Source organism: Phyllostomus hastatus, unplaced genomic scaffold (assembly GCF_019186645.2).
Source record: "Phyllostomus hastatus isolate PE091 unplaced genomic scaffold, TTU_PhHast_1.1 phas_contig_98, whole genome shotgun sequence".
NCBI classification, from domain to species: domain Eukaryota; kingdom Metazoa; phylum Chordata; class Mammalia; order Chiroptera; family Phyllostomidae; genus Phyllostomus; species Phyllostomus hastatus.
The window spans coordinates 10,531,155-10,543,233 of record NW_025333999.1 but is presented as its reverse complement, the minus strand read 5'-3'; the positions used below and the strand labels follow the sequence as shown (position 1 = coordinate 10,543,233).

The 12,079-nt window shown below is 50.5% G+C and overlaps 1 protein-coding gene across 1 annotated transcript; it reads left to right on the top strand.

Moving 5' to 3' along the window:
* Positions 1–5,451: 5,451 nt before the first annotated feature.
* NKX2-6 (NK2 homeobox 6) lies at positions 5,452–9,337 on the top strand. The gene is made up of 3 exons (XM_045852822.1): positions 5,452–5,723; positions 6,484–6,488; positions 8,721–9,337. Exons 1-3 carry the CDS (start codon positions 5,452–5,454, stop codon positions 9,335–9,337), a joined length of 894 nt encoding a protein of 297 aa, XP_045708778.1.
* Positions 9,338–12,079: the final 2,742 nt, after the last annotated feature.

Below are 12,079 nucleotides of genomic sequence, written 5' to 3'. Positions count from 1 at the left end.
TTGGTAAACTAGAAATGATGACTGTTTAGCACACAGTTATTTGGAGACTCAGTGAGGTAAGGTGTGAATGTGCATTAAAACTAAAACAGGAAACTATACAGAAAATAGTCCAGTTCTTTATGCCAAAGTGTCCCCAGTTATTTTCGAAATCTTCCTTTCACCTCTTGAGGGAATTGCAGTGGGAGCGGGGATGGCAGAGATGAAGGGAGAGGCTTCCCGTTTGTGACACAGGAGTGTGGGAGAAAGAGAACCAGCATCCGTCTCGAGAAAACCTGGGTTTTCCTCTGCAGTGTGACAGATGTATGGCTTTGGACCATAAACAATTCTGTGTTCTTTATCTGTAAAATGTAGATAATTAAGCTACAAGAAAAAAAAATAGAGAAACTATCATTTAAAGGAAACTTTTGAAGAGAAAATAGAACATTCGATGAGTTGTTTTGAAAGGATTTTCTTTAAAATTCTAGTCATGCACTCTGTGGAAATAAGGTGATGAAAATCTGTGCCAAGTCACAGAGAGTGAGAGATTCCCGGTGCTCCAGGTTTGCACAGACATGAAATAGCTTATTCTAAGCCAAGGGCAGAGGAGTGGAGAGCACATAGACATTCTGGCAGCTGTGACATCCTGGTCCAGTGGCAATCAGAAGCCTAATTATCAACATACAACTCTTAGTAAGTGTCACAGCTTTAGAGCAGTAAGAAAGAATTCCCATTTTATCCTACCTTGTCATATAAGGAAGAAGGGAAAATAGTAAAATAGACATGCATTGGCTCATTTGTACAAAAGGCACAGAAAAGATAAAAGAATAAGATTGGGAGTCTGTAGGGAGCAGGAAAGAAGGTTAATGGAAAGAACAGGAGCAAAAAGGATGAAGGTACAGTAGCTGCTTCTCTGAGTTTATCTTTTTGCAAAAATTGTACTCTAGAATTATGTTAGTTTTACATATTCAAATCATAAACAAGTCATAATGATGTTTTTATGTGGGTGCCAGCAAGAGACCGTGGGAAAGCAGAAAGTGCCATGGTGGAGTGACACAGTCTGCTAGTCCCAGGTGGGCCAGGCACCTCTGGACCAGTCCCCAGGGTATCTAGGGACTGTCCCCAGCCAAACTAGGCATATTCCTTTATCCAACAAATCCCTACTGGAGACCTACTAGGTGCTGGTTACTAGCCTAGACCCTTGGGACACAGCTGTGACAACAGACTCAGAGTCCTAGTCTAGTCTAATGGGACACTGTGCTCAGGTTACACACATCAGAGACGGTTGGTTCCTGCAAGCCCCCAGGGCCCAAGCTGTGGATGTGTATTGAATTTTAAAGGGGGAATCCTTAAGTTTTAGGAAAGTCTGAAAGCAATGAGCAGGAGGGAGAAGTTTTGTCAACTATGGATGGGAAATTTCAAAAATATTGTACACAAATTCCATACGATTGTGTAAAGTATCACACTGGATGGAAGTAATTTAAAACTTGTCTCCTGTGCAAGGATGGGAAAAGATAAAAGGGCTGAGACCCCTCATTTCCTGGTACTTAGAGTGTGGTCAGAACTGGCCCACATAGGCCCTGAAAACACCATTTGTGGACCTAGTACTGGTGTAAGCGTTTCATCGTGTGACCTGAGTAGAGTGAGTCAGATCCACTCACCCCAGCAGGGCCGCTCCATCTCGTTTCAAGAACAGAGATGATGATGTCTCCACTGGTGAGCAAGAAATGAACATCTCTCTCTCTCTCTCTCTCTCTCTCTCTCTCTCTCTCTCACACACACACACACACACACACACACACACACACACACACCACCTGACAACACACAGTCTGAGCCGCTCAGCTCAGCGTCCTGCCTACGAGAAACATAATGAATGATGATCAGCAAGCAATGACACTCATCTCAGGCATATTAGTGTGTTCTAATGGAAAGGACAGTGTACTGAGCACAAGGAGACATATGTGACCCAAAACAGGTTCCTTACCTTTTCTTTGTCTTGGTTTCCTCATTGGTAAACTAGAAATCATGACTGTTTTTCTGCTTGGATGGCTGGCCTAGCTGCTTCCTTGCTTCTCCCAGACACTCAGGCTTGGCAAGTTAGCAAGTCATTAGCATATACCTCGCTGGCAGGCAGGGCAATCTCTAATGAGACAGGGCAGTCCCTAAAGTGGCTGCAGTGCCTTGGAAGGAGCGGGATCAGCGTCATTGGTTCCATTCTCCTGGGGGCGACTCTCAGGGTGCCCTTGAGCTGGAAAGGAAGGAAAAGGGAGGTGGGGGTGAGAATGGGGTGACACCAGGGCCTGGCCGGTTTGCCAGGACCTGCCAGCCACGGTAGGTGACTCCAGGAGGGCCAGTCCTGCCCAGGGGAGAAAGCGCTGGGAGCAGAAACCCCAGCGCAGCGTTGCCTGTCTGCACAGCCTCCCTTCCTGCAATGTTGGCCTAGGGAAATTCAATGCCTCTCTCCAGGTGTGTCCCTGCGTACCGGCGTCTGAGCCGAGGCCGCCCATTTCCTAATGAAGATTCCCGTTTGCACCGCTTGGGAAGAGTTAGAAAGTTTTCACATCCAAAATCTCATCTGACCCTTGCAGCAAAGCAGAAAAGAAAGGCAAGGCCGGGGACACGAGAGCTGGATTTGAACTTAGGGCTCCTGATGCCGTCTCTTCCGAGATGTCCTTCCTTCTATGACTTCATAGAGCGCAACAGTCTGCTGCAAGAATACCACCATAGAAAGAGGCACTGGTGTGTTCACAGTTTACTGTTTCTATCTGGGTCCGCCCGCGGCCCTAGCTTGGAAAGTGAGGGCCCAGCCGAGCTACTGGTGTGGAAAGGGTGAGCGCCTACTGGCGTCCTCTGCATCGAAATACCCTAACTTCGCTTTCAGTCCCTGTGGGGTGGTGGTTTTAAATAGCCCCTACCTGTCCTTCACCCACACCTTGGCCAGGAGGAGGTATGATTGGAGTGTACTATCTTTCTAGGAAGTCTGGGGATGTTTTATGAGTATTAAAACATTTGATTAATTGATGTTTATTTTACATATTTATCCCAAGGAAATAATCCAAACTGTTAACAAAGATGAAGTCACAAAGGCGTTCCCTGATCCTTACAGTGTCAGAAAAAAAAATGGGTATAATCTAAAAGCATAAACACAGTCTATTATGGTCTATCCATAATATAAGCTCTTTCATTTAAAAATATATCTTTAAGAGCTCTAATAAGGTGCCGGGTGAGCTTATGATATAAACTTAAAATTTACAGCTTCACATATACCCATATGTGCAAAATATGGAGAAGGAAATGCACTAGAATGTCATCCCTGGATGGATCATTTCTTTTCAATTTTTCCTTATGTTCATTTTTTCAAAGTGTACATGACTTTTACAATCAGGAAAAAAATTAAATGTAAGTAAATATATGGGTCATTGTAAGATCTCAACATCTCTGAAGACAAAGTGATGTCTCTTTCCAAAAAAAGGAGGCGGATACTGTCTTGGCAAAGCCGGAGTCCGTGGCACCCTGACATTGGTGAGCTGGAGCACCTCCAGAAGTTCGCTTAACCTCTCTGACCCTGATTCCTCGCTGGGAGGAGGGGTTGCTGGAAACCCAGGGGTATAGCTATGATATAAAAATCAAATGATATGATGTATAAGCAATCATTACTTGAATAAACCATCCAATTTGCCAAACTTTTACATGAGTTTTTCTGAGAATTTTTTCAAGAATTTTTGCACCCACTATTCCAGGCAGATAAGCCCAGTTTACCTAGATATCAGTGAATAATAATGCCCAGGCAGTCCTCGTAACAGTGCATTTGGCTTAAAAGATTTATTTAGGAAACATTTGATCTAAAATCCCCAAAAGAACTCTAGTGAGACCTCATTTTGATTTTAAAATATTTTAAAACTCCTGCCCTGGCTGGTGTGACTCAGTGGATTGAGCGCTGGCCTGTGAACCAAAAGGTTCCTGGTTCAATTCCCAGTCAGGGCACATGCTTGGGTTGCAGGCCAGGTCCCCAGTAGGGGGTGTGTGAGAAGCAATGGATTGCTGTATCTCTTGTACATAGATGGTTCTCTCCCTCTCTTTCCTCCTCTCTTCCCCTCTCTCTAAAAATAAATAAATAAATTCTTTTAAAAAATAAAATATTTTTAAACTCCTTAGACTGTGCTGAGACTACTGACGCATTCACGTTGTCTTAACTGAACCATGTGGCACGAGAAATTACAACAGTGGACACTGGTTCACAGTTTCATACCCTTTATGTCAATTAATTCTCACAACCGTCCCCTGATGGGCACATTGTTATCTCCAGTTTCGATTCAGTTAAAGGTTAGAGAGATGAACACTTTGCGCAAAAACCACAACTCATGCAACCCAGAGCAAGGCTAGACTTGTTGACGCCACCTGGCTCTGATAACCATTCTACCACACTGCTCCCTTCCTCAGAAGCTTTTTTATAAGGAGTTAATGTCCATCAAAACTCCTCGACCCTTGAAAAGTGTTGCGTTCATATTTACACTCGCGCACGCACAAGGCAATCAACTTCAGGGGGAATAAAGGTGGGGGGGGGGTGGCCGGCGGGGGTGGGAGGGGCTAGGTGAGCCCTTGTCTAGCACCTGCGCGCAGATGGGGCTTTTACCTTTCTTCCTCTCCGCCCACTGAAGGAGCCTGCTGAGAGCCTGGGGGATCCCCCAGTACAGCTCCTTTGCTTTTTCTTTTCTCCCGGGTTGACACGTTCCACCTGTGAAGTGTCGGGTCCAAGCTCTAAGTGAAACATTTCCAACCTCCGTGCAGGTCAAAGCAGGTCAAGACTCGCTCCTCCGCAATCCAACCTCTGCTCCCTAGAAGGGGCTTACCGCCGCCTGCCCCCGCCTAGCGCCCACAAAGACTCCTGCCTGGTACCTCCATCCCGCGGGTACCCCGCGATCTCCACCTGAGTTCTTCTGCAACAGGAATGGAGAATTAAGCTACCGCTAGGCCGGAAGAACTGGCTCGGGTTGCAAAGCAAGGGCTCCGTCCCCCATCCCCGCACATCCTATAGGAAAGTCCCCGCGGACCTGGGGTTGACCTCGGAAGCTCACGCTGGTACCGTATTCACTGAGATACAAGCTTTGCGCAGCACTATCTCCTCCGTTTTCCCCTCGCTTCTGAGAACAGTCGATACTAACCAAACCTTCCCAGAAAGTGGTTGGGGCTGCAGTGGAATTAGAAGAGCGTGGGAGGAAAGCGCTTGGGGAGGAAGGTGCTGCTGGATTAGCACGTGGTTTCTGCAGGAACCAATGAGATTCGGCAGTCTCCTCACTCAGCCCTGGTCACCCTTCCCCTAAGGGTGTCTCAGAGGAAGGCGCAGTCCGGGGACGCTAGGCATCTGCCCCAGACTTTGGCTCTGAGGTGCCAGCAGCGACCAGACAGAAGGGTCAGGACGCTGCGTTCTGCGGAGACTGGGGACGCTCCAGCCCCGCTCCTTCCGCCTTCGGGATGCTGCAGAACCCCGCCACCTCCACCCCATTCTCGGTCAATGACATCCTGAGACTGGAGCGCGAGCAGATTGGCCTCGAGGCCTTGCAACTCCAGGGGGCACGGAGGAGCCCCGAAGGCTCTCAGTATCTGCGACTGGTCCCAGAACCTCGAGAGTCAGAGGTACCCAACACCGGTAGCTGTGATGGAGTCGACAGAAAGCAAGATGGGTCAGAGCCCCCTGGGGATGCCAATGAGCTGGTCACAGAGATGGACGCGGAACGGGTGGGTAAGTACACGCTCAGATCTTGACACAGACAGGAGATCATGAGAGTAGGGATGGGTCATTACCAAGTGGCGCGTGGGAGGACAGCATCTCCTGGTCTCCTCAGTTCTGAGGGCCTAGCCCGAATTTCCCTTCATCTGAGGGGTCCAAAATGCAGGGTCTGAGACCCCTCTGCCACCCCCACCAACCCCCCAGTGTGCTTCACCTCCCATAAGGAAAATAAGGTCCTGAATCTTAGGGGTATACTATTGTACTATTTCCACAACATTTCCTCATATTCCCACAAACACATCATCCTGCTCACAGCCACAATTCCAGGAACTACAGCTTCTCTTTCTTATATAAAGACCAGCTACACCACCTTAGCTGTGCTCCTCACTGCCCATGTTCCCTGCCACCCTGCGGCTCTCTGCACTAACCCATCTGCCAAAGGTGTAGCCACATCAGAACAGCTGGACACTTGGGGAAAGGCAACCCCGACAGCCCTGGGGTCAGTCTCAGGCTGGCCTCTCTGGGGCGTGCTAAGCGGCCTGGCCAACCAAGTCAATCCTTTGCCTGGTTACTTGTCTCAAAAGTGAGAGGTGTTGACCAAACCAGGTGAGGTCTGAGTACCTGGGCGAGGATGCTCTGCGGTGGTGAGCTCTCCGAGTCTGGGAGCACAGTATAGGTAGCACAGTTTGAGCTGCTTGGAGAAGCCAACGCTGTGGAGTCCCCGAGCAGTTTTGGCGCCTGGTCTCTGAAGGCCCAACCCGTGCTGGGGCAGCAAGGCCCGGTCCCTGCGTCTAGCAGCAGACAGGGATTGGGTGGTAGGGAGTTGTGTCACATTGGCCCCAGCACCAGGAGGCTTGTGCTGGAGAGGCTTGACCTTCCAAGGGGATGAGACAGCCACTCTTCCTCTCGGCCAACATCTGTGCCTGGGTGCACAGCCTCCATGCAAGTCCACAGCCACTCGAGAGGCACCTGGCAGGTCGGGCCTCCTCTGCCAGATAGTAGCATGGCCCCTCCGTTCAAGGCACAAACTGACCAAATAAAGAGACTATTTTGAAGTAATTCGTTGATTTGCAGGCTTATTATTCACCGACTCCAGAGCCTGGAGAACATTAAACTTCACTCTGTTGGCAAAGAAGCCTGTGGGTTTTCTGCAGCAGATCCTAAACTCTGAATTCCCTCACGCTGCTCAGGCAACTGGGCTTCACTTTGGCTCTGGAGAGAAAGGGTCACACTCCTCGGACCACGGCTATCCCCTCACAGCAGAAGGCACCCTCAGCGCCTTCCTGTTCTGCTGCCAGTGAAGAAGGGTCCGAGCCTAGCCCCCGGAACTAAGCCCACGGCAGTGATGGTTCAGAGAAAGGACCTTCCTGGGTTACGTCGGCATGCCCCATTGGCCCCCAGCAGACCACCTTGCTTTCAGGGACACAGAGGTTCCGAATTGTGACCAGAAGGACACCGGGTGCTGACACTCGTGGGGGCCCCTGAAGCCCTTCAGCCTTTGAGGTCAGTGACTTTCCAATGGGGTCCTGCTTGTTTCTCAGAGTCGCTGAAAGTCAGTTGTTACTTTTTGATTTTCTACGAAAGCAAATCCTCCTCACTAGTTTTCCTCTTTGCGAGGAGAGATATCCTCAGTTTGCTGAGCACAAGCTTCTCTGAAGGAAGGCAGTTTTTACTCCTTCAAACTTTAAATGCCAAGCAGCCCATCCCCCAGGAGATTGTGCTGGAGCGGTTGGCGATTTGGAGTCGGGTTCCAGCCCACACCAACTCTAACCAGGCACCTTCTGCTCCTCTGTGCCACGAGCTTGCATCCCTCCCTGCCTTGTTCGCTCCTGCTCCTGGCATGAGCTGAGCTTCCATGAAAACTCTGCGTTTCCTCTCCACTCACACTTTGGTAAAAACAGAGCTTAAGTCGAGACAGCAGGGAGGCGAGGAAAAGGGCAGAAGGTTGCATCTTGGTGGGCTCCAAGCACAGCATCTTGCATCGGCGATCTTTAGCCTTGTTTCAACCCACTCAGTTGGAGCCGACTGGGTGTGTGCAGCGAGGGTCCCGCCTTTGGGGAAGAGAAACTCGGCGGAGCCAAACAACGTGCCCGCTGGCCACAGAGACCCCAAAGGAGAAAGAGGCCAATTACAAAAAAAAAAAAAAGCCCAGATGTGGATCTCAACTCTACCTATACCTCCAAGAGAACCTCAGTTTTTCAGCCAAGAGTTGGAAATCAAAAAATGTTGCTTAATTTTATTTTGTTAATTTGGATTACAGAATCTTGCGTCCAAAAAATATGGGGTCCGTCCCTGGTGCCAGTGGAGCACTTGATGACCAAAAAGACAAGGGTTCAGGCCAAGGTAGGGTGAAGGCAGCAGACACTAGAGACCCCCAGCTTGGGGCAGTTATCTCACAACTTGTGCATGACCACGGAGGGTAGATAATCAGGTGGACAGGAACCTCCAGCAAGGCAAGTGAGTCACGGAGTCTCTTTCTCACCCTCTCTCTGTCGTCCTTCCCATCCCCCTCCTCTCTCCTTCCACCAAGGGCAGTCCAAAGTCAGCCCTCATCTGGGTAGGCCCTCTACTTATTCTTGATCCTTGCAGCAAAAGCTTCCTCAAACTCAACAACACTTTAGAATAGAAATCACAGCAAACCGCTCCCACCCCACCACACACACACACACACACACACACACACACACACACACACACATTCTAAGAGGAAAATGAAAATGTCTTAGACAGTTGATCAAGAGTCTGCATTTTTTGAAATGGCTGTACACTGTGCACCGGGGACCACAGAATGTCACAGTTTCCGTAGGTTCCAGCAGGTACAAAGCAACTGAGCTGACTGAAAGGAACCTCCAGGCCGGCCCAGGACAGGAGTGTGCTGTCAGCAGAAAGGAGAAAGGGGGCTCAAAGTAAAGGCTACCCAGGGAGAGGGCGTCCCTTGAAAGCCATGAAAGAATTGCTCGTGTGGGCCGTGGGTTGGATGCTGATGGTGTTCTGTTCTCTCCTGTGCGTTTAGAGCCGCGTCTCCGCGCAGCCTCTCCCCTCCGCTGCGAGGCCCGGGTGCCGGAGCCCTGCGCCAGCAGCAACGGCGACGCGATGCGCGCGGAGCAGCCCAAGGCGCGGCAGCCTCGGAGGCCGCGCGTGCTCTTCTCGCAGGCGCAGGTGCTGGCGCTGGAACGGCGCTTCAAGCAGCAGCGGTACCTGTCCGCGCCAGAGCGCGAGCACTTGGCCAGCGCGCTGCAGCTCACGTCTACGCAAGTCAAGATCTGGTTCCAGAACCGGCGCTACAAGTGCAAGAGACAGCGCCAGGACAAGTCCCTAGAACTGGCGGGCCACCCCCTGGCACCGCGCCGGGTGGCTGTGCCAGTGCTGGTGCGGGACGGCAAGCCCTGCGTGGGTCCTGGCGCGCCGGCCTTCCCGGGTCCCTACGGCGCGGCTGCGACGCCCTATTCTTGTTACGGCGGCTATGCGGGACCTCCCTACGTCGCTAGCTATAGTGGAGGCTACGCGGGGGCACCAGCCGGCCCCGCACCACCTGCGCCCCTGAGCAGCACGGGCCTCGGAGGGGATGGCCCGAGCGTCAGTCCGCAGGGCCATTTGCCCGCCACACTGCAGGGTGTCCCGGCCTGGTGAGGCACCCTGGCTCAGACACACCCACCAAAGCCAGGTGCTCCGACCCAGCTTTCCGCCAACCGGGAGAGGCAGAGAAGATGGGATGCCGCATTGGGGGGAAGAGGCGACCCAATGGCACTTCTCCCTTGAGCGACTCCTGGGACTGTGAATCGCCCCCTACGAGCCTTCCGGCTGAAGGCCTAGGAACCTTCTTCCTCTCAGAGACAGAACACGGGGCCTTCGCCAGCCGCCCTCCAAGCTGCGCTGGAGGGAGGAGCAAAGGCGAGGGTGGCAGGGCAATGCTAAGGCAGGTGACTTCGGGTGTCAAACCTACGGGACTGGGACGTTCTTTAATTTGGGTGCTACAGCCCTGGGCATTTAGAGGAGACTATGAAGGACGGGTGCGCTAGAAAGCCTCGATCCTCCAATTAAGGGCAACAGGTGGGGGAAGGATGAGAAAAAAGGGTCGGGTGAGGGGAGGGGGATGAAGAGCCAGCCAGGAAAAGGAGGACCCAGGGGTTTGACCCCCCCTCCCGTCTGCGACCCCTGGAGACTCCAGATTAGCCAGTGGAGCGCTCTTTTCTGGGGTCACACTTGCTCTCCACGAAGTACCCTCCGGTTCTTCCCTCCATGTCGGTGCATTTGATCACAGGTCAGAATCTTAGGGAAACATAACATGTTTCTATACGAAACATAACATGTTTGTGTTCGCATGTGTGTAGTCTATTAGAATTTACCCACCTGTCGGTTACCTCGGAACAACTTTGAATTTAAGTAAAAAACGAGGCCCGGAAGTCCTGAGCCCTCAGTACACACAGACTCCCTAGGGAGACCTGCCGGGTTTGGCCGCGGAGTGGAGGTCCCTGATGTCCTCCCTCCCTCTTCTTCTGCGGTTCTCTCTCGGAGCACAGCAGGTTTCTAAGTTCCAATCTGGAAAGGAGGCCTCCACTTGGCCTTGAGTCCTAACGGGAGGGGTATGGAGCCTGAACAGTGGGGGAAATTAGGACTCTCAGACCCAAATACGTCTGGAGTCATGCAGACTGAAGACTGAAAAGAAACTCATTTTATTGACAGGAACGTTTGTCTTCAGCAGGCGCTAGTAGAATAATCAGGATTTCTAAAATAACATATTTTGTCAATGAAAACTCTGGTTCTTCACCCCCTGGACCACTACCTTGTCAAAAGTTAAGTTGTATATTTAATAAATTCTAATGTTTAATTGAAATGCAGTGGCCTAGCACCTCCGAATTTTCGAATGTGCCCTGGTTGTTCTTCCCGACATGGGGGGTGAGGGAGACTGCTTGGTCCCTTGTCGACGGTGCCTTTTTTACACAGCTTCCATCTCTTAAAGTTTATATGTTTAACCTAGGAATGCGAGTAATTGTTTATATTTTTCCTTTACTACCATTTCCTTACATTTTTTTTCTCCTTTTGCTTTCTCTCCTTTCACTTATTGACTTGCATGACATTCTCCCAAGAATCTAAAATACTGTACATTAAGTTTCAAGCCCTTTGTTGCTGTCCTTTGGGTAAGGGCCTGACCGTGGAAATGCAGGCCATCACAGTGTGGATCTAGCAAAGGACTTGGCACAGAGTAGAGCGTTAATACATGCACTCCCTTCACCCTCCCACCGGCTTCGGACCCAGTGAGCAGTCCCCTGACATGCGCCGCTTTGAGCGAGGCTGCGAGCGAAGGAGAAAGAGGCTTAGTCTCATCATCAGTAACTCAGTCATCACTGAACATTTCCGCTAGGGACACAAGAGAAAATAAGATTTGGCTGTCGCCTTAAGGAATTTATTATCTAATTGGATACCAGAGACTGACAAGAGAAAGGTATCTAAAAATACAAGGTGGTATATGCTGCCTGTCAAATAGGCAGACAATGAGCTCTCTAGGAAGAAAGAAAATCTGGTGTTTGCGGGGTGCTCGGAGAAGGCGCTCAGAGGGGCTGGACTGAGCCTGGTGATGAAGGGCCAAATGGCGCCATTGCCTGGCCGAGTTCCTGGGAAGGTCTGGGGCTCAGGGATGCAGCAAAGTGAATGGGCACATGCTGAAGCCAGAGTTGTCTTTTAAGGCGGTCTTTTAAGGCGGTCTGAATGCAATTCAAGGCTAGCTCTTGGGAATTTGTAAGTTGTATTTAGTTGGCTGAAGGTGGGGCATTATAGGCTAGAGCGGGTGTTGTTTTTATGTCCACCTGAGATCACTTTAAATGTTCTGTTGACCTGCGACATTGTCTGTTTGTCCCTCCGGATTATTGTAGCATCTATATTTGACAGTCTGAACAAAACAAAATAAATGAACCTATAAAAAAATCTTGTACAAGTGCACTCCATGTGGATTTTTGTTGAGGGGAGCTTGGAAGTTTGAGATTCACGGGACAAAAGGAAAGAAAACAAAAGGAGAACTCTCCTCTCTCGTCTCCCCCCATCTGCCTGTCAGGATCACTTTGAAACGCATTCCCGCCCTCTCCCGCTCGCTCCCCAAGCCCGGCTGCCCATCTTCCGTCCTGTAATCTCCCCTCTGCACTGAAAGCTGCCCCCTTTTGTGTGCGTCTCCTCCACCACAGCTTTCACCAGGCTCTGTAAGCCATCAGCCTCTTATCTGCATCGTTCAGGCCCGTCACTCCAGTCACCTCTTAATGTTCACGAGTTCCCCAAATGGGAAGTAATTGACCTCTAAACAAAACAAAAAAGCTCTCAGAGAGATAGCAGAGGTTCCTTTTGGGACTGTCCCAGGGCTAGGGGTCTCACCTAGGCCAGGTG

Coding starts and splice junctions, on each gene's coding strand:
- NKX2-6 (XM_045852822.1), top strand. CDS start 5,452: ATGCTGCAGAACCCCGCCACCTCCACCCCATTCTCGGTCAATGACATC.